The 23637-nt window shown below is 39.8% G+C and overlaps 1 protein-coding gene across 1 annotated transcript in view; it reads right to left on the reverse strand.

Moving 5' to 3' along the window:
• The window catches only part of LOC109042038 (uncharacterized), a 503516-nt gene that overhangs the window by 105752 nt on the left and 374127 nt on the right, over positions 1-23637 (reverse strand). Inside the window, exons 3-4 of the mRNA XM_019058595.2 lie at positions 12926-13055; positions 6970-7142 (exon numbers count right to left, since the gene is read on the reverse strand). Of these exons, the coding sequence (XP_018914140.2) occupies positions 6970-7142; positions 12926-13055 (303 nt within the window). The remainder of the gene's footprint in view (positions 1-6969; positions 7143-12925; positions 13056-23637) is intronic.

Raw genomic sequence — 23637 nt, forward strand, 5'->3', positions numbered from 1 at the left:
ATCATTACAATTATGACGACTTGTTGTTCGTACCCACGTAATCACGCTGACACCTCGTTACAAAACCGCATTTTTTACAAATGGACGTACATGAGCCCAGAAACCCATAAAGATACATGCATGACAGGGCTCACGTTATGATGCACAAAGTTCCGTTTGGCAGAAATACGTCCAAATAACAGCCATGATACTTTTTTCATTTTTTTTATAACGTTGTTCATCAGTTTCAATAATGAGCCTGCAGATCATGGAGTTGGGCATTATAAAAGTACCCACTAACATTCTTTCTTGTTCGCGTAGATGGCTCTACAGCTCACAAGTCATGGTGACTGCTTCCACCACTGCGAGGGCAATGGTGGGGAAACTCCGGTACTTGAACGTATTAAATGCATTGCCTCCGACACTTATGGAAGGGGGTAAGATCAGGTCCTGAGCATTAAGTTCATTTTCATGGGCGTGATTAAATTTAGCCTCAGTTTGCAAAGCTTAAACTGTTGACGATAGACGCCATGTTCAAGCCGATGCCCCACGCGTTCGGGCTGTCGTGAGACTCTTCAATTCCTCGTCGCCACGCGCATCCTTGCCGAAATAGCCGTCAAAATCAGCACAATTCCGCATAAAACTAAGCGTGGAATATGTACACGAAATCTGGCAACTGTGGGTCGTGTGCCTGCAGTTGTCTGCCTGTCTGTCTCGTTCTTGCTGATATTTTGCTCGTGCTTGGATTTTCGCTGTTGTCGGTTTTGTCATTTAAATATCATAAATGGAGTTAGGAAATTGGAAAATATCTAAAATGGACTTATTAATAAAGAAAAATCCATCGACGGCCTGATTGTAAAGCCACGTATCTCCATTACGGAGTTTCAAAATTTCAATTTCTGTTTTATTCTTTCGAAGAGAAACAATACAACTTTATAGCTTGAAATTTTTAAACAATATTCTATTTACAGAGGAGAGAAATCAAGGAAGTTATCAGAACATTACTTGGAGTAATTTTTTATGGACAAAAAAAAGTATGACAAGAAATCTACAACGTCGGATACGGAGATACGTGGTTTCGCAATTTGGCAATCGATATCTATTTAGTGGATGAATTTGCCTTAAATTTATTTTATTTGAACGTTCTCACCCATCAGCCTTTCATTGAAACTCATCAGTATTCATTTTGTGCTCTAATCCTTGTTGGTATTTCTGCGTTCTTCTCTCTTAAAGCATATACACATATAAATGCTTAGTTTGGGGTGGTCTTAAATTGCCGAGACGGTGGCCTTTAGCGGATGAAACATTTTTCTTGTGCGTTTTTGCAGAAAGGTCCGTATTGTTTAATGGTGCATCAAACGAACGATCCGAGAAGCAAGCGAAACTCAGTGCATTCTTGAATTAAGAAGAAAATATGCTTATATCAAGCAGAAAGTCGCTTAAATCATTTAAAAATTTGCTTGCTACAAGCATTTGTATGCTTGACGCAAAATGAAATAACCTTCTTGACCCCAGATTTGAGTAATTTGTTTGTTTGTTTTTTTTCAGTACGCTAGAAAAAAAAAGTCTATTGGATCCAAAGTTCAGACTCTCAAATAATTTGACAAGAAAATATACTCTTGATCCAATCGGAATTTTGCTTGAATCGAAAGGAAATCCACACAAATTGGACGTATTTCTATCAAACGGCACTATGTGCATTGAGACATGAGCCCTGAGACCCATATGAATATGTGCATAACAGGGCTCACGTCATTTTGCACATAGCTCCGTTTGATAAAAATAAGTCCAATCAAGACACCTGGATTTCGATTCAAGCGAAAATCCGATTGAATCAATAATATTTTTTTTTTTTTTTTTTTTTTTTTTTTTGTCGAAATGTTTGAGAGTCTAAACTCTACATCCAAGACACTTTTTTCGAGTGTCCTTGTCTTATGTTAAGAAAGTATGCACTCCTTCGATATTTAACATGGATACTGAGTGTTCCTAAAACTGCACGAGGGCCTTCTTTTCAAACTTAAATGTAGCTGAATGCAGATTCTATTGCTTCGTTCTATTTAGCTTAGAATGAATTTTATATCTGGTTTTAGGCGTGATTTGTCAGCTGCGGGTGTGGAATCTGTTCTCTTTGAAACGCCATTCAAACCGCGAATGAGTGTTTGTTCAAACGGGTGTCACTTACTTATGATTCCAGTACCACTGAGGAACCGACATACATCTCGACTCAATTTGCGACGTCATGCGGTGCAGCACCGACGAAATCTAGTCCCTCGACAAACCCCGTCAACCACAATCAGCCTGCGGTTTGGAAACGCATCGATAGATCGATGACGAGACTTTGCGCTGAAGGAAAATTTTGGTTGGAGGAATACAACTTCACTTCATACGACTCAGAAAACTAGAGTAACTTGATAGAGAGCGTTTGGAAATCTCGCCCCTCTACTTTCCTTTGAGGTCTGAGGACCCAAAATTGAAGAAAATGCTCTTTATATAATCGGATTTTTGCTTAGATCGAGAACCAAACCTCTTAATTAAAGCGGATATTTTTTTGATTCAAGCTAAAATCCGATTGAATCAAGAGTACTTTTTCTTGTCATTGTTTTCAAGAGTCTGGACTCCAGATCGAGGCGACTTTTTTCTCCTGTGTTGTTTTGGATTTTGAAGATGAGTTATTGCCAATTTTTGACGGCTATCAACAGCTGCACTTGCTTCCGACTTACTATATCCATCCATGATGATCTTTCTCAAAAATAACAGATGATTAACCCTAAATCTATGTAAACACGTCGGAATTATGCATTTGAATAAAGTTGTTGGTGCGATATGCAAATAGAACTACATTTTAAGTCATTTTGTATTTACAGATACTTACAGCGTCCGCCAATTTTGGGTCCTGAGAACTCCGTGAAGCTCATGATGGAGGAGCCAATTAAAAACGATAGCCACATAGCGATACTCTCTCTATCAAATTACTATACCGTAAACAAATATAGGCTCGGATAACCAAAATTGCTCGTAGGATGAGACTCTTTCGTGAGTCTCAGAGTATCGACCGACAAATAAAGAAACGAAAAAAGCCAAACTTAATTTCTAAGATTGGAAAGTTCAGATACTTAAACCGCATAGTTAGATGGATCATATGAATCAATGATCGGTTGTCTTAAAAAAGATAACCTCTGTATGAATTTATAACCGGGCGAATTTCTTGGAGCTAAGGCGATATTTCTACGATCTAAAAAATTTAAATTCAAGCGACCGTTGACAATTTTAACGCCTTCAATTTTTCCGCAGTCAACACGCACATTCGTGAAACACGAATAGTTGTATCCAGAACCTTGGTGAAGATATTGGCAAGGGAATTTTTCTACAGGCACATAAAAATGAGAATTTTTCCTTGCGATCAGCCAAATTTGGTGACATTTTCAGGAGGATTTTGAAACGTTCGAATGAACGTATCCTTCATGCATCCCTTCGATTCAAAAGGGACCAAATTTTATCGGATATTGCTCTAGTAGACAGAGAAGACAGACTTTACCCTAAGAAACGACACTCGATGAGGGTGTCTTACAGACGCAGTTTCAGTGGGAGGAGCCCCCACGAGGCAATGTAAATTTTTTCACCCTGTACCCCTCAACCAGTGTCAGGAGAGATAATATATCACCATTCGAACACTTTCCAGCCCGACCCTGATGGGGAAAAAGATAGTTCAATAGTCCTTAAAGTCCATTCCATCCTGTTGCAACCATGCGTTGCCATTTGAGAAATTGCGATAATTTTTTACAATGGGTACACAGAACGAGAGATCGTTTGGAAAATGTAACATTTTTTGTAAAGAGACTTAGCTTTTTTGCAGGGTCTCCTCTGACACCTCCACAAAATGTGGCTTATTTGTACAACAATGGATGATAAATGATAATTTGAAGATTTTTCTATCGGGTTAAAAGACAGAAGGAAAACTATGCGATACTGCATGTAGCAATTTGCCTTAAAGTAAATCATATAGTTTCCCGAAATAAGGAAGGTAACTCCACTGCAAGGTCACAAAATTGACGCAAGCAATTTACTGTTTTACTGATATAAGCAGATGGTGAAATTTCGAATCAAAATTTCGCTGATATTTGCGTGTAAATAAAGAAAAGTCAGTTGAAAAGGCAAAAAATGTTTCCTACACAAATAAAATTTGCGAGTAAAGATTCATCACGGTTGGAATAGAGCTACGCTTTTTTCTGTTTGGGAGTGAACAAAATTGTTAAAAATAGAATAAGTTAATCGTTACTACCGTTATACCTTTACCACTACCGTTACCGCAAGTCGTTACCTTTAATTATGTTGAATTTGAAAGTTATGAGTGACGATTAAGGTTTCTGGTGCACAACAAATAATATCGTCGAAAAATTATAGTTTTAAACCTCACGTAACTAATTTTTCATTGGATTTTTGATCATTTGTCTCTTTTCTCCTGACTGTGGCCATCCTATAAAGGATAGCATCACAAAAATTAATTGTGCAGCTCTTGAAACTTGAGCAAAAAACCTAGAAGGGCCGGAAGTCTCGTATTCATGACGGTGCTTGGCAAGGAGGGATTCATTCCAACATCCTTTTTTTTGCCAATGTCACTAGAAAATAAACTGCGCTGCTCTTGTTTTTGAAATCGCAAGAGAAACATGACTTTTTTCGAGGTTGGTCGCAGCTTTTTCTTCCTTTTTGCTTCCGATTTTCCGCTGCTTAGTCGACTCGAACGACTTCCAATAATTTACTGGGATATTCCTAACGCGGGTCTTTTCACGACTTGCCTTTTTTATGTTCAGCTTCAGAATTCGACTCACGTTCGGGTTCTTTTTTGTTTGCTCTATATAAAACTCTGTCCACTCCCCGGAGAAGTAACTATATTCGAAACGCATTGCACTAATGTCTTGCGTTTATTGCCTCAGGGCAAAATCGAACAATACCCCTCTCAAAACAAAATTATCGCTGCTGACTCGCTCAGCTTATATGATGGACTCTATTTTATGATTATTTTATCTTATTTCACTTTTTTTCTATCAAGATACTTGAATAACTTGTATTCATATATTGATAGTTGAATAATTGGGTGCGCATATTACATCAAACAATTTTGTGAAACAGACTCGTCCTCACTGACTTTAAATGATTAATAACAAAGAAAATAAGAAACATAAAAATAATCGGACGCATGATCTGGTTTGTGTTGTTTTCCCTTTCTTTATAAGTTATGGGTGCTTGAGAGTTTTTCTGAAAAAGTGCAAACCAGAGCAAACAACCCACAATGGTTGGGTCCAAAAGTAGTCTGGGGGTGGACCCCTTCTCTTAGAAGACGTTGGTATGCTCTTGAATGGTCACGTATTAAACTTCATGTGATTGTCGAAAGATCATATTATTAGAAACGCGCTACTACTCTCCAGTGACTCGCGCAACGCAGCTTCGTGATTCTCCTTCAATTAGTCGGTTATGCAAAATAACTGTCGTTACGCTCGAATAGTGGTATCAAGATTTTACATGCTCTGTTACGGGCGCGTTGAAGGCGCAAAGCAGTTTGATTTCTCAATGATTCCACGTGAATTGTATTGCCTTAACGATACCGCAACCGCTGTTTTGGAGCCAATGGAACAACATTGACGTTTAAGGATAATATTTCCCTCGAAAATTCTCATTTTCAGTTTGAAAAATGTCTCGGATAGTTCTATGATTTGTCTATTGATAAATATTAAAACAATTTTGAGACATATAAATTGAACTTTTGCAGATATTTTGCTATTCAAAACTTGTTGAAAATACGTTGATGTTGATCTCAGAAACCATAACATGCGTACACCGATTATTTACACCGTATGCGTAAAATAAAACAATATTTCGACAGGGAAACTCCAAAACGAGTGCCATCTTTTATTTCTTGTAGGAAATTATACTCAACTGAAAATTTTACATACTGCCATGATTTTCCCTCTCTGAGCGAGGAAAAACCTGTGAAATCTTCAAAGAATTATGTTGATTTTGATGTATTTCTGATAGACGGAACCAGAGACAGATGGGAAAGGAGGGGCTCCTTAGTTGACGGCCGTAAGAATGAAAGGGAATTATAAAGCGCCAGTGACGTCAGCGGCGACGACCGGATCGAGAGATAACCCCTTCAAAGTGGTCTTCGACTCATAATCCCTGTCCACAACGCTCTTTTCCGACGCCCCCAGCTCATGAATGCCGCATGCAGTTTACGCTTAGTTCCGTTCGGTAGAATGTAGAATCCCGCTTTCCCATTTTTCTGAAGGGAATCACGCCCACTTTTTCAGTTTTTCTTGTCCAGTTTCTAAAGCGCACCTCATCTCTCCCGCTCGTGTATCGTTCCGTTCAGCAGAAATACGTCCATTTGTTCTCTTAAAAAAATTGATTGCTGATTTAACAATTAAATTGTTGGCAAATATGTCCGACATGTTTCAAATGTACACTTTGCAATACTGCCGCGCGAAGGAAGAACGCCGTATTAGCCTTCAGAGGTTGTCGAATACCCTTCAACAAAGCACGAATTTTCAGGAACATTTGTAAATAGTTTCCTTCCCATTTTTCAGGAAATTGTGTTCGTGATTTTTTCTAGATTAGAATCTAGAATTTCTTACCTAGATTTTCTGAAAATTTGAAGGAAAAACATTCACAAATTTCTACAAAGATGAATATTTTCTGAGAAAAAATGTGGCAACATTAGAATGTTCATATGGCGTTTTATCCTTAGCACGGCAGAATAGTGGAAAGCTAATTCTACCCCAGGAGTGATTAAATTAGCATGTTTTTATTGTAAAATCTACGTTGAAACAAGTCGGAAAATTTTTTTTATCAACGAAATTTTTAAATCAGCAATATCATCTTTCTCCGTGCAAAGCGAAGATTTTGAACCACCAGAATGGAGATGCGTGGTTTGGGAGCTTCGCCGTCCCCATACTGTTTATATGATGCACATGAATAAAAGAGAATGTAACTAACCTGGATTATAGGAGACAGTCTGCCGCCTGGTGACGTTGGTGGCGGGGATTTTAAGTTCACATACTATCACAGTCGAAGTGGTCAGTTCTGCCTCCGGTAGAACCGTCGAGGCCATGATGTCGTACACGGCGCCTCGCGCCAGTGTCTCTACCGAGGCACCTTTTACGGGAGCTCTGTAATCATAAAAAAAAAAAAACTCATGAAAAATAGATAAAAGATATAGATAGATAAAACTTTATTATGCTCCTTTTTACAGTATAACAAGATTATTTAAATAAGTGCGAACAAAAGAAAAGTAACATAATAAAACCACCCACTAAGGTTGGACCTTGTGTCGGGTGGGGTCTTATTAATTGAAAAATAAATGTTCACTAATCATTAGAAAATTAAAGAAAGGCGGAACAAGAAGAGAAAAAAAAAAGAAGTAGTAGTAGTAAAATAATTTTATTTTAAAGCGGTGCTTTAGCATCTAAGGCCAAAAAAAAGAAATAAGAAAGAAAGAAAGAAAGAAAGGAAGGAAGAAAGAAAGAAGAGAAAAAAAACCACTTTATCCCCTTCCCAACCCCCGATTACCCTTTCTCCTTCCTCTTTTTGTAGATTATTCTGGGTTAAATCTTTTTACGTCTGACAGAGACCAACTTCTGCTCTTTATAGAGTCTCTTAAAGTGGGTTTTGCGGTGTTTTTTCATTTTCAGTTGCAGATACCGTCACCTTCTGGCCAATGTATAATAAGCGCCATGCGACGCACAGTGGAGCGAGTTAATAGAGAAGTCGAATTTTTGACAAAAATTGTAAAATTTAACGTTTATCTCGTCACAGGTTTGATTTTAAGGGGTGCTTTTCACAGACAATTTTACGAGAAAACCAATTAAACTACTTTTAAAACATCAAAATTTCATTTTAATGAAGATATACGCTTTTAAAGTTTTTAAATCATGTCCGACCTCTCCCACTGACTCGATCCCCTGTGCGACGTTTCAAAATTTCCACCGTCATTTTATTTTTTTTATAGAAGAATTGTTGGTTGAATGGTTGAATGGGTGAATGGTTGGTTGGCTGTTGGTTGAGGTGAATTTTATAGGCAGCACGAAGAAAATTCAGTGGAATTTTCGAACAGCTTCGTTGAACAATACCTCTGTAGAGAAATGAAAGCGGCGCGGAAATTTTGAAACGTCGCATTATGCTTGTGTTACTTTGGCCGGCAGGCGACGATACACGTTCTTCTTCGATCCCCACTTCGAATTTCATATCCATCCTTCTTTAAAATTACAGGGTGATGTAGAAGTCCTGCACCACCCCTATAACTCCTAAGTTTTTTGCTGTTTTGAGGGTACTCCCTTAAACATTAGAAGCGTTCCTAGAAGTTTTTTCCGTCTGCCTGGGAGCACAAAGAACAGCATTTCTTGAAAGCTATTTTGATTTTTCCTCATTGTGTAATAATACTCTACGGAAACGAACAATAATGGTTCCTCATCCTTCGATAAAAAAAAAGAACTTTGAAATACTACGAATGAGATGCGCGAATTTGCAGTTTCAGCGTTGATATGATTTTCCTCCATGCCAATGGACTTATGTTGTTTTGATGCGTCCAGTTGGACCGATGATTTTTTATTACAGTACTGCGATATTATTTTTTCTTGAGTAAAGAAGCAACTGCTTGCGTATCCGGACTCCACGAATCATAAAAAACACAGGAACTGAACAGAATTTTTCCATACACTCAACTGCACCGTTTGATCCCGTCATTCGAGAAAAAACTGTCAAAGTCCGACAACAATGTTCAATTAGGGACTCAGATTTCCTCCGGTTGATTTTTAGGGACAGCCCTCGGGCAATCACTCCATCAAAAGCGCTCGATTACAAAAATATAAGTTTCGACAGTGACTAGAATAAATTAATAATGTAAACCTGAGGTGATTGAAACTCGATTTCCGTGATGGATTTACAGTGTTCGGTTCTCAGGATCAATTTTGAACTTTCTCTCCCCTCTTGATTGGCCATGCAGTATGTCCAAACAGACACTCTGCCATGGCATGGGTTTGGGGAAAACTTTTGTCACGCTTGTGTCACCAAACAAGGTAGCGCTATAAAAGCCTAAACTTCTCAGTTAAATAAGCAATAGGCTCATGATCCCATAAAATACACCTCCTGAGTAAAACGTCTATAACACTGAAAAACAATATTCTGTCCCTACGTTGAAGATAAACCGAGTCAACTTTGAGCCTACTTTTGAGTCAAAGCTGACTATATTTCGTTTCATTTGTCTCTGACTATCTCTAATTGAATCTAAAATGACAATAATTAACTTTAAATTATTTGTAATGCCCTGTTTAAATGGGAACTGCTGAGTAAATTGAACACGATAGGAGGTCATTGGTTGATAAATTGGAAAATTATTAGAGAAGATATGACACAATGATCTAATCTGCTAGAATACAAGTGGCTAGGTGGGGAATGCCGCCGGATGACGTCGCCAGGCGGTGAATTTTTCAACTTTTAAATCTAATTTTATGGTACTTCCCACATTAGGTAAAAAATATGAAAAATACCGCAAAATCATTTCTTTCACCACTTTCAGACGAATCACCAAAAAATTGCGTGCAAATTCTCCATTGCAGCTTTTCTAGAGGTTGTTTATAGAGAAAACTCTATTGCTTAGAAAAAAATTCGAAGAAATCATTCATAGGTCCACGGAGGCTTTCTTTAGTCCAAGCTTTGATCATGGCAATACGCGGAGGATACCCCCGGATTTTCAGAAAAAAGAGCCACTTTTGACGAGGTTTTGCGGGCGTCATTTTCAGAATTTGAACAGTGAACTTGAGCGATGAAAGAAGTACGGGCGGTGGTATACCCGGTATACGGGTGTGGAAGGAGGGAGGGAGGGCGAAACCCATTCGGCAAAAATGAGAGCAAAAGCACGTATATTGATTAATGAAACACACGCCTTACGAGTGCGCCAGTAATCCAATGCTCAAGGAATCTCGGCCCTTTTATGTGTTTTTACGTGTCCCTCCCCTTTTTGAACTACCGTCTTCTTTTGCCCCGCACCTGCCAGACCGCGCTATGGAATGGAATATTTTTTGCATGGCTCCAGTCAATATGGACCGCACTTTCCTACAAAAAAGGGAGGGTATACTAAAAAATTATCAATTTTAGAAGGATGCCGGATCTTGCCGATAAATACTTTTAAATGGAAATAAATTCAGGACTTTGGTTGCTATTTCTTCACCGAAGAATCAAACGGTCAGTTTGTACCTGTCTAAGTTGACTCCAACATACAGTGTTTTCTTTCCAATTGTGGAATTGTGAAAATTTGTTCTATGTTCACTGAATGATTTGCATTCCTTTAAAATATTCTATCAAGGGTTTTTGCCCATTACGAAACTACCAATTTATTTCAGTCTACATCTTGTTCGCTTATTATATAAACCCTTCAAATAAATGTGTTCTTTGTGCTTACTTTTTGCAAAAACGCCCTGAAACCGAATGCCCTATATTTTGCAGCTAAAATCACTGACAGTTTTGTTGTCCATTGGTAAAGCAAATTAAATAAAGAACTTCATCATAAATTTAAAATTTTACACCATTTTTCCGGACTTGCATTGCAATTTATTTGAAAATAATTTGATTACATCCCATTGATCCATCATTATAGAGTGATATGTCTGGTTTAATATCCAAGTTTCCAAGTTTTTCCTCCAACTTGCAAGTCAGAGACCTCGCCGTGTCAAAGTCTCTGGAGAAAAGAATTCCTTACTTGTCCCTAATTTTTGAGGGTTTGATCTCCACTTGGCAGCTCCTTTTCAGCAAGAGCTCCACTTTATTTATGGCAATCAAATTTTTTTCACAAAAAAGTCTTAAAAACCAAAATAATAAATTGATCGAACGCTGAAACGTTCTCGACAGTGCTACGGAACCATCTTAAGAAGAACCAAAATTTTGTCAATAATCAGACAACCCCGCCGAAGACTTTATCACACGCGCGTAGCGATGCCAAGGCGGGCGGGCGCCTACATTATCGTGCCTCCCTTCCTCCACCCCGCGTCGTGCCCGGTATGAAAATGGAAATGCAGCGGGCATTGTATTTTTCCGGAGGGAGACATCCCAACATTTCTTACTTTACGCGATCCTGTCTGTCAGTTTTAGCGTCACCCTCTCCCGGACCCGAACCCGTCGGAGGCGCCGCGCGAGGAGGCGAAGAATTTTTCAATTCCGGCCCGGGTTCGGGCCGCCAGAAAAAACGCGTACCGACTTTGAGACCGATTTCCAGGTATTCCGCGTATTTCACGCTACCTTGCGTCGGTTCCTTCCGGTGTTTGGGAATCTGAAAGATTCCTCTGATATTTTATGTGCCTCGAGTAGGGTTAATATACTTTTTATGGGAGGGTCATTCGACGATAAAACGATTTCGGTACCTTCGTGAAAGAATATTACCATTTAGATTAATCTTGATTTTTTTTTATCATAAATGTGTCGCTGGCAATCAGCAATCGCCGGCAATTTGCAAGCTCCGTACTTGTCAATTCGTCAAATTGCAATTACAATAACATCGATGTAGTAAAAGTTTCTTTAGCGAAGAAATTCAAGGCACGACTTCAGCTTTGAACGCCTTCAAATCCAGCGATACTCTCCGCTTTGCCAAGGAGTTAGTTTAGTTGCTTAACCAAACCAAACCCAACGCAGATTATTGATGGCATTTCACGAACTCGCGTGTATTTAGCTGGTACCATGCATTCAAGAAGAAATGTTTGAATTCAAAGCATAATAATCACTACTTCCTATCTCGTTTTTTCACATTGAAATTTTTTAATTTGTTGATTCAACACGAATAGATTACAATTTTCCGGCGATTACTAATTGCCTGCGACAGATGCACGGATTTAACTTGCATCAGTCTAACTGCATTTCACATTGCTAAATATTACCCCAGGTTTTAATTTCAACAGCGAACTAGACTAGTTAACGCCTTTAAAATGTAAGTGCATTCACCCTAGATTGTTAAGAATATACTCGCAAAACTTTTATCCGTTTACCGCGTAGCTCCCTGTTCGAAAATATAACATCACAGATAATTGGAAATATTCAAATCAAAAGGAACGATGACCATTCTGAATTGAGCCTTAAGATCCATAAGAATACATACATGACAGGGCTCATGTTACGATGAATGAGAAAAAAACACTAAGAAGTGGCCCGAACACTGTATGTAACAAGGTGGAGAAATGGTGCTGGATCCACACCATTTCGCGGGAAAAAAAAACCAAGAAGTTCCAAAAAATATAAAAAAAAAAAAAAAATATTTTTGACTCTTATTATAGTTTTTGGAACTTCTTGGCTTTGTTCTCCCCGCGAAATGGTGTGGACCCAGCACCATTTCTCCACCTTGTTACAATGAATAGGGTGCCTTTTGATGTGAATGCATCCATTTAGGCAACTTGAAATGCAATCAGGCTGAAATCGGTTACATCCGTCCAAATGACTCACTGTCTTGATTTTTGAGATGAGTCTATTCTGCCTCGCTCATTCCGATCGACGCTGAGAAATCCGTAGTTTTACCGACGAAAGAACGTAACAACATTTCAACGCTGCAACATTTTTATTTTCTAAATAAGTTGCCACACGGAAACTATTGAGCATATATCTGACTGAAAATTCCGTGGATCTTTCTTCTAATTTTATGGAAAAATCAGCATAATTTTCGAAGAGAATTGCACAATCATATTCTTTGTAAAAGGAATGGGTATTACCTGAGTCAATTTTCCGATCTTGGTTACATTCTTTTCTTTTAAGAACAACGAATCTGCAGTGACACATGAAACTGTCGTTTATACTGTTTTTTAGATACTTATATTTGACGTGGAGAAGAGGAGAGGAGAAAGAAGGAGGGATAAAGTTACCTATAAAATGTTACAATCGAGGATATAATGAAGAACAAATTTTGAAAACAAAAACTCACCTGGTTTTCGTCCCAGACTCCGTGAAGAGGGTCATTTTAGGCTCCGGGTAGACACCAAGAGCTTTACATGAGATATTGACAGACTCGCTGCCATATTTGTTAAGAGATAAGTCGAAAGGCTTCCCCGTTGCTGAAACAAAAAAACATATCAAATTAATTAGAGACTTTGGTTGGGAAGATTAAACGGTTCATCGTGACATTTTTTTATCATCTTGTATCAACTCATTCCTGAACTCATTCTCCTGATGAGCATATAGCATTAAAAAAAATATAATAAAAATCACCAGATTTTGAACAGTTTTTATAAAACTATTTCACACTTTTCAACGGATGGAAGTGAAAATTTAATTGTTTCACAAAAAGATTCGATTATTATTGGACTGTTCGCGTATCCCGTGACGTATTTCTGAGTTAAACCCGATGTCGAAACAATTGATGCGTTTTTCAGTTAAAGGACGTGTGAGACTTCCAATGCTACTTAGATTGTGCAACGTAGTTCTAGTTGTAAATAACTTATCCCGCAGTTCTGCTGTGCATTTTTCTCTGAATCTGCTTCGAGTTTTTCCTCACTTTTGTAAACTTTTCTGAGAACGAATTTCATCTGCCGCAAATGCTAATAAACATTGCACAATCTTAGCAGCATTGCAAGCCTCATTCGCCCAATCAACGGAAATGTCTTCAATTTCATGATAACACCCGCTTTTCCAGATTGCTTGACACCTGTGCAACTCATTCGGTTATATTCCTGCCGTGCCCTTAGCTTTCTGGTCTATTTCTCTGCAACCGGTGAAAATGTGCTCTTCCTGATCGTCTGTGACACCATGCAAGCCAATCATAAGCGAGAAACTGGGGAATCAGGAGACGGTCAGACATGGATTCCAGGAGTTTGAACTCTCACCATAAACGGGTGAAGAGATACACCGAAAACTTGAGAACATCACAAGTACAGTACAAGTAGCCCTCGAGGGACCGTTCATAAATTACATTTCCGGTTTCATTTTCAATTTTTCGACCATCCCCCCAAAAATTACGTCATCCTTAGCGTACTACCTCCCCCGCTCTTACAGGGAGAACGTAGAAAATTGATAAAAATCAGTAGATATAGTCTGCAGCGTTTAGAACATGCTATGATTCCTTTTACTGAGTATTAAATATTGTTGTGTTCTTCCCCCTTTTTGAGGGAAAACGCAGATAATTGATAAGAATTGGTAGTTATAGTCAAATTTTAAGCAACAATTTTCAGCCTTTTTGCCTTTAAGGAAGCTCCTTGGCTTGATTCCCCGTCACCACCGTCATCCACCGTCATCCATCCACCGCTACATCCCCCTCCCCATTCTTAGGTAATGAATTTATGAATGGCCCCGGAGTACATTTTTTCATTGCCGCGCGTTGTAAGATTGGCTGTCTAGAGTATGATACAATTCCCGTGGGGACACTCAAATATCTAATTCCGCGGCACCACCCTGTTTTGATGAATCATTCAGCGGAGGAGTTAACGATTGGCATCCTACGGGCTATGGAAGAGCCCCATAAAGTTCAAACGGGCCCAGGTCATAAGAGGCGTTCTGCGCTACGTCACACGGCGCAGCAGCGCAAGTTGAAAGTTCCGAATCTCCAGCCACTCAGGCACGTTCCTTGGAAGACGACTCAAGTTTGGAATACTCCGCAAACATGGTTGCCGCCATGATTCCTCCGTCATTTAAGCTGGTCTTCTTCCTTTTCCCTGGGAGTTGGGCAAAAAATAAGACCAGTTTTAAGTATCTGGAAAATCCCTCTTTCATCCCTGAGAAAATTGTAGGATTCCGTGTTTAGGCCAATTGATCGAAAAGTAGTAAGTTCCTTTAAAGTCCAAAACTTTAGAAAAAATCACGATTACTGCAGTGCAAAATTCAACATTTAACCGTAAATCTGCCTAGCTTTTCAACAGCTCACTGAAGTTGCGTAAAAATTCCGAAGATTTTCAGTAACATTTTACTCTGCAGGGGTTCATGACACTTGTTCCTCTTATTCGTTAAATACTGAAAAGTTTGACACCGTGTAGAGCTCTCTTCCACCCACGCAAGGAAGTATTTGGCACTCAGAGAGTCTGCATGTGAAGTTCCGAAGAAACCTCTGACGCATGCAATATTTGGACGTATTTATGCTAAAAGGAACTATGTGCATAAGGTTTGCGTGTAACATAGTTCCTTTTAACACAAATACGTCCATTTAATGGTGCCTCGCCTGGTTTGTGAGAAAATTTTTGGGATAGGTTAGCTTGTATTTAAAATTCTACGAAATTTCAACCTTGGTTTCCTCGAACACGGAAACTTCTATATCCAGGAGCTAGAGCTTTTTGAAATGCATATTGGGTTTTAGGAAGTAAGGAAAACCACAATTTTCTCGGAAAAGTGCCTATAAAACGTTCCGAACACTTCTTGTTTTATTCATACTTTAAGACTGTCTACGGTGTTTTGTGTGAAATTTTGATGAGGAAACATAAGTTCTCGTGCTTTAATAATTCTGGAGCCTGGCACTCTTCAACTGTGCCGCACCCATTCCGCCTTCAAAAACTTGGCTAGGCAGTATATGTGGCTTAGGGGCAACTATAGTTGCTCGTTAGCAGTTCAGCCCCGATACCTTGAATCTAAGGGGAATAAAGTTCAACAGTGACGTTCATTAAGGTTTTACGCGTTTGCAGTTTGATGTTATAAACTGTCTATAAGTACTATCTGTTCTCCACGAATTTCCAGAACGTATGAGTTTGCTGTAATAATTCTTAAAAATTCTCGTGCTCTTCCAACAAATCTGCAAACCCATTCTACCCAGTTCGTCTTTAAAATCTACATACGCAATTTGCGTTTCTTAGGAGTAACAATAGTTGTTCGTGGCAGTTTGGCCACATTTCTTTGATTCTATTAAGATTTACAGTTTATCAGGAGGCTTTCATCTACGTTTTGCGCCGGTGCAGTACGCATTTGATAATGTTCGATACGCACTGTAGATCTTTCATTTCCCTTAACACATGTCCTGCTCGCTTTCAAATGGACTACATTTTGCAATTAGGAACTACTATCTTTGGCTCAATTTAAAAACAACGCACGTACCACTTGTTTCCCTATTCACGTAAGTGTTTTTTTCGGACGAGCCAGAAATTGTAGTTTCTAATTGCAAAATCAAGTCTAAATGTTACCAAGACTAGTGCTCAAAAAGGATCATGTTGATACAACAAACCTCGTGGGTGAAACAGTTTTGTACCATTGCCAATAATCCATTCTACAGAATCCTTTGAACGGTTTCACAGTATGCAATTCAGTTCATGCGAATAAGCCAAAAAGACGAGAAAATAGTTGCAAGTTGACTGGAATATTTCTTCCGATATTCGCTCAGTCCACGCAATAAAAGCTGACTGAAGCGAGCGTTTAACCTTGAAAGTGCTGCCTTTTTCCCTTTGAGACCGAATGACCGCTGAGCCAGCTTTGAAATATCCCAACTTGAACGGCCCATTAACTTCCGAATCGGGACCGTAAAAACGGACGCCCAAAGCCGCGTCGCCAATTCGAGACATGGATTCCATTACATCGCCGCACTAAGGCAGAAAGTCGTATGAACATTCGGGAGATGTCAAATTTCCCCTAGAAAATATGTATTTTGAAAAGTTTATGAATATTTTCCTTGAAATTTTCAGATGTCGTGGATTAAATTATTAAATTCTAAAAAAAAATCATTGGGGGTAAAGTATCCAACAGTTTTCGTTACAATCTCATTTTATCAGAGGAAATTTGGCAACGTCTGAAGGTTCATAAGGCGCTCTTCCTTAGCACGATCGATTACGTCGCCGTACTGAGGCATGGCGCCGTATGATCCTGCATACGTTGCCAAATTTCTTTCGATATAATACAAATTTTCAGGGTAATTTGCTTAGCATAAAGTTTTCTGTAAATTTTTCGAAGAATTTGATATGCAATTTAATCTAAAGTATCAGTCATATCGAGGGGAAATATACGTATGTTTCATTAGAAATTATAGCTTTTTGTAGAAAATTTGGCAACAAGCGGATGTTCAAATGGTGTTTTTCCTTTAAACAGCATTGCAGGTAAGATTATTTCCTAGTACTACTAATGCCTCGAGGTTCTAACTTCCTTTTTATATCCAACGTCTGGTTGCATCTTTTGGTAAAGGTAATTAAAGCCCAATGAATTTTTACCATACTCTGCCGTCATACATCCCGCAATATAACAAATGCCATGCAATATCACCTGATTATGTTCACCTAAAAGTCGACTTGGGTGCATCGTTTACATTCTTTGTTCCGTCGCTATTCTGGCGTAAAAGGCGTATCTCTCTATCCACATGAGCCCTGTTTTAAATATAAATCCATGCTTTCTAGGGCTCATGCGGAAATTGAGATAGCCCCTTCCGTCGCACGGTGGATCGAGTCAATAGGAGAGGTCGGACAAAATTTGAGAACTTTAAAAGCTTATTACTCCGTTTATAACTTTGAAGTTCTAAAAGGGGTTCCATTGGTTTTCTCGTGGAATTTTCTTTTACGAGCATGCACCCCTTAAAATTTAAAATGTGGCGAAATAAACGTTCATGAAGAAGCATCCATCTACAGCGGGATCTTCGTTGAAATTGGTAGACAAAGCTATAGACAAAGAAGACAAAAGGCATATGGAGGGATCCTATTGGTGGAAGCTGCAGATGGTTCCAGTGGAAGAAATAGTCTAACTAACGGCAGCCCACGAAACACCCTATAGTAAGTCCATCATTTTCTCCCTTGTCTAGAGGAACCACTGGAACCACCCGTGTCAACCAATAGGATCGCTCCGTACTCCCTATGTCTCCTTTGTCTATGAATTTTAATAATCAGCCAGCAGTATGAAATTGATGACATATATTTTGACCATCAAATAAACCATAAAAATTATTTCTTCAATGCGTAATGTGATCCCTATGAGAGCCGGTGTAAAATCTTCTCGGCGTTAAATTTATCCTAGCTTCGTGTTATTGCTTGGATAAGCAGTGAGGATTATCCCGAATCCGCGGATACATTCTACAATGATTCAATAGCGTCTGCTCGGCAAACTCTACTCACAATTTATTCTTTTTTTATTTCTCGGCACCTGGAAACCTGAGATTACGCCCGTATCTGAATAATTTATTCAGATTGACACAACGTAATGTTCTCGTCGAGGAATTCCTCGTTTCCTTTCGTTACCTCAACAGTCAGCACTGCCGTGCGAGGAGAAGACGTCGTCCTCGCATGCTGCCAAATTTCCACCGATAAATGATTTTTTCGCCCAAAAGCAGGCGATTGATTTCTTCTTCAATATGTAGTTGTGATACGTAGAATTAATTGCGTATTTTTGGAGAATTCAAAAACAGGATGGTTACAGAGATATATACATGAAAATAAAATTTTCTGATTTTTCCAGGTCTCCTGTAGTTCAGGAATCGTAACGCCTGCTATATAATCAGGAAGTCCTGGGTTCGAATCTTACATCGGCAAACCCGGGTCTAATTGGTCGCGAACGATGCGGTTGTCTAGGGCTGATTTTTGAGTAGAGACTGAGGAAAGATGGAGGTTTAAACGCAGGATCACTCCATTGAGGGTATTTAAAGCGGGAAGAAAAAAGTAAACGCTTCCTGATTTTTAAGACAATAAGGTATGGGGAAAAATGATTTAAAGGGTATTTGATTTTGATTAGATGAATAGGATGGCTGTAAGAATGAACAACAGATAAAAATTGGCTACTTTTTTGAACGAAATTTTTTTCGAAACTTTGGGTCATCCTGTCCTTTTCCTTAGATTTCTCCGATTTCTCCTGAACCATTTATTATTCTAGACTTTCCTTGGTTTTTCAGGTTTATCATGACTGTGATCACCGTAGGAGTCTGCTTTGGAACTGCTATGTTCCTGGGAGAGTTCATTATTTCCGACTGCAATTTACTCAGAATTTGAACAGCCATTAAAAACGCTCCCGAGAGTTCCCGCCTTCCCTCTGTTTGACTTACGCGGGACACTTCGATCCCAGAACGCTGTGAGAGAAGAAAATAACACTTCATTCTCAAGGAGATCCGAATTTCACATCCAAAAACATACGGCACACACGCAACTTTCATTCTATTCACACCATGCCTAGGGCCTCGTTCCAGAGAACGGTCGGGTAACGATACTTTTCCGGATTGCCTTCAATTTTTCATGATACAGACCGACCATCACTCGGAGTGAAATAGTTGTATCCTTGCGCCTGCAAACAATTTCACGATTTCCCAATCTCCTTCCCATTGGGAGAATGCTTGCCGTTGCAATCCCTGTAGCTGTGGCTGAGGATCAAATGGACGCATTCTTATCAAATAGATTTATGTGCAGGTGAGAAATATGGGGTGTGCTCGTCAGTTCTCTGGCCGTAAGAGTGAATGAGAATAATAAAGCGCCAGTGACGTCAACGGAGATGGATGCCGTCGTCGCGGCTCCTCCTGGTGTTCATTAACTCATGAGCCCTATCTACAACGCTCTCGTGCCATGCCCGCGGCTCATATATCCCGCATTCAGTTGGCACATAGTTCTCTTTGCTCAATTTAAAATCCCGCTTTTTCAATTCTTCAAAAGGAATTACGCCCACTGACCACATTGTTTCTTATCCAGCTTCCTACAGCATACCCCATATTTCTCCCCTACACATAAATCTGTTTGATAGAAATATACGTCCAAATGGAACCAAGAGTAAAATTCTGCCATGAATGAATGTTGACTCCATTTCCGACGAAAAAATCAAGAAATTCGGCAACTTACGTTCGCCGATAGGACGTTTCTTCTCGGCGCGGCAATTCCGGTTCCCGGGTAACGCGGAGTCGTTGGAGTTAATTTCAGGGTAGCGGAGGTGAGAATCGCGGCCCGGCCATTAGAATTAACTGCGAATAGTGGGTTTCTCTCGAAAACAAAGCGCCACGCCAACGAGGGGGGAGGGAGGAGGACTGCGAGCCATCGATATGTAGAGCACCCGCGCACCGCTTTCAATTCCGTTTATTGTTATGTGTCACCGCGAGGGTCTCCGTGCGCCTTTTCACTGCCCCCCTTCCACCCCCGGCTTGAATTTTCTAGTTTCCACTCGATGTATTTTTATGCATACCTTTCCCAGGGATGCTCCGCTCGCTTTTATCGCCGCGTTTAATGCTCTCGCAGATTGGCCGAGCGCTCCTTAGACGGGCCACTTGAGCAGTCGCAAAGATTACTCCGCAGATACCCCACACGCGGCGACTCGAGTAAATTCCCAGATTCCTGTAATCTTTGTAGACGGCTAGTTCTGTCTTGGGACCGCTAGGGACGCTGTGGTGTTATTCGGTGCTGGAAACCTAGGATCCTCATGGTTTGGATCGACGAAAATGGGACAAAGTGGATACACCTAACCACACTAGTTGGACCGCGTTAACGCGTTATAAGCAGGAAAGAACCAAGCCAAATCGGCAATTGCCAAAAACTGGGCAATTAATTTTTTACGTGACACCGGTTTTGCGGATTTTTGTGCTAATTTCAGTGAATTTCCTGCATAGCACGAAGAAAATGCCCTAAAATTTTCGGTTTCAGGACATTTTGTCAACGATTTTTTGTCAGCGCACCTTTTTTGCCCAGTAGTATACGCCCACACGTAAAATAAGCAACAGGGACTTGGTCCAAGCGTTATATTTTAGTCGGTTTGTAAAATTATATTGACAATACGGAAATGAGAAATTAGAAGAGAAGGAGGTGTTGTATGGTTGCTCATTTTCTAAATGAAATGTTATTACTTTCTCCTTTTGAATCATCTTTTTAAATTGTCATTGGTGAATATTTGGTTTTATTTCTGAAATATTCGATGTACAATATACCGTATATATGTGTATGTGTTTTTTTTTACTTTTTTTTAAAAGTTTTCTTTACAAAATTATCACTTCATTTTGAAAACATTTAAATTTTTAAAACGTGAAAAATATTTGTAAAACCTTTTCCAAGCGACATTCATCTCAATGAACCGCAGTTTTGCCGACAGAAAGTGCAAAAATGAATATAAGAGGGAAAAAAACCAAGGAGCATGCAATATTTAGTTTTAACCCATTTGAACATCGATCTTTTAGAGTCAAGTACGTCAAATTTTGAGCGTTCGGTTGGGCGCACACCTCGCTGCAGCACAATAAAAGCACAAAATGTAAAAGAAAAAATTAAAGTGCTTTGGAAATCATTAAATTTGACACGGAACCACCTATATTTAAAAAACACACATTATATTATTATTCTCCTTTGATAAATTGATACATATTTTTTTCCCATCAATTTAAATAAGAATAATCATTGCAGAGTGCGCAAAGATATCAAAATCATGAGTTAAAAAACGCCAACTATGCGAGTATAAATATTAAAGCCTAACAGAGCGGAGCGGCGTGCTGCCAGCGCGAGAGGCTCACTGGCGCATACAAACCTAAGTGGATACTTCACGCATTGCACAATGTTTGAAGTATCCACTTAGGTTTGTAGGCGCCAATGCCCGTTTCGCGCTGGCCGCCCGCCCGCGCGCCGTGCGGCGGCGCCTGAAGCAACTATTTCACAACAAAGGTGTTGCCCTGTTGCACAGTATTATACGAAATTGAACGAATCAAGAATTACAGGCATCCTTTATAAGTACAGATCTTTCCTCGCAAAATAAATCAAGATACTTATCGTACACAGGAAAAATCTAAGAGCCTTTAGCTGAGGCAAATATATGGAGGTTTATCCGGTTCAGGTATAACAAGGTGGGAATTTCTTGAAAGATAATTAAGTCCTGTTACACCAAAGAGGTGCAGAGAGTTTTAGTGAATTTTGTCTCATGGAATTGAGGCTCCCCCATCTTTACCAAAACTCTCAACTATATATTATTCTCCGTTGGACCAAATGGACAAAACAAAAAAACAAGCAAACCCTCATTCTTCCAAGACATTATATATTTTCATCCAAAAACGTCGTGAGCAATTGTCGTTTGTATTACATGTGGGCCGATTAACTTTGGGTCTCAACTGGCACGTGGACCAAACTTCCCGTGCCGAAAAAACGCGTGGACGTAAATTACCGGAAAAAACAGGTGCGCGGACAAAAAACCGTTGAAGGGAATGTCCTATAGCAAAATTTTCAAATGAGTCCGCACAAATCCTCTCGCAAAAAATTAGAGTGCCGATTAAATTGTTGCTTGAATCCCTCTATTGCAGTGTTCCAAAATCTCCACTCCAGCGGATTGATTTTTGGAAATTGATAGACAAAGCGATAAATAAATAAAACATAGTGAAAAAGTAGTGGTACTATTGGTCGAAACGAGTGGGTGTTATTGAGTAAGAGGTGAAATGATGGACTAACTATAGGGTCTTTCGAGGGTTGCTGTTAGTTAGCGTATTACTTACCTCCTTTGTCCATTGCAACCGACCGGTTCCACCAATAAGATTACTTTATTTTCATTTTGTATTCATTGTATATCGCTTTGTCAATGAATTACAATAATCAGCCCACTGATCGACTTCTTTCGTTTCGATACGTTCCTTTCATCGACTTTCGACCGGAAGATGTGTTTTCCTCTTGCAGCGTAACGCAAAGCGAACTCGCTTGGCCTGGGAACGAAACGCGGGCAAGAGGGATGCGGAGGTTGGAGAGAGGGGCGTGATGCATGCCGGGCGGTGAGAGGGCGAGGATATTATGGAAAAAAGTTGGAGGTGTAAGAAAAGTTTGATGATTAAGTTAGGTCCCCGATGAGCAGAGTCACCTCGGCAGTTCGACGCGAAATGAGAGAGAGAAATTATTTATAAACATCCCGAGATCCAGCATCCAGCTTCCCTGATGGCATCTCCATCTCTCTCGCACTTACGTACGACGTGTCGGCGCTTTCGCCCCATTATACTCCCTATTACCCCTTGTTACTGTCTCGTCGAGCTCTCTATCACCCGCTTGGCTTTTGTGCTCCGCTCGCTTTGGGTTGCCAATACTGCCGGAGATACTTAACCTTATGCTCTTAAAATCTCTGGGTCCGATCCGAAGTGCATTTTGCCCGGAGCCTATGGTGCTGCCAAATAACCCAGAGTGATATGGAAAGGAATGAAAACCGATCCGCAAGAGCGAAGTTCTCAAATAAAGGGTAAAAAACTTATTTCACTCTGCAAAAAGAGTGGAACTATGTACAAGTGGAAAGATGGGGCGTGCTCGTTAGTGCTCGGGCCATAAGAATGAATGGGAAATATAAAGCCCCAGTGACGTCAGCGGCGACGAAGCCGCAACCGCTGCTCCACCTCCGTCTTCTTCAACTCATGAGCCTTATCTACGACGCTCTTGTCACATGCCCACGGCTCACGAGTTAGCGATCAGTTCCTTTTGATTTAATGTCAAATCCCGCTTTTCCATTTTCTCAAAAGGAACTACATACACTTTTACATTGTTTCTTAGCCAACTTGCATGAGAACACCCCATCCTTCCACTTGCACATAGTTCCTTTTAGCATAAAGGAGTAGCATAAATTGAGTCTCACAATAGCAACGGCGAAGCTCATTAGTGTCCTTCTTTTAACTTTCTTGTTTTGCCGGTTGAAAATGCGGGTGTGATCCCTGCGAAACGTCCCGGGTTTCTTATTTTATTTTATGTGTTTCTTTTTATTATTTGCGGCCTTACTCCCGTTTTAAGTTGTTTCTATTTTAGCATAAATACGTCCAATTCAACCACTCCTGTCGTAAAAGTAGCT

Source organism: Bemisia tabaci, chromosome 6 (assembly GCF_918797505.1).
Source record: "Bemisia tabaci chromosome 6, PGI_BMITA_v3".
In the NCBI taxonomy this organism is placed as follows: Eukaryota; Metazoa; Arthropoda; class Insecta; order Hemiptera; family Aleyrodidae; genus Bemisia; species Bemisia tabaci.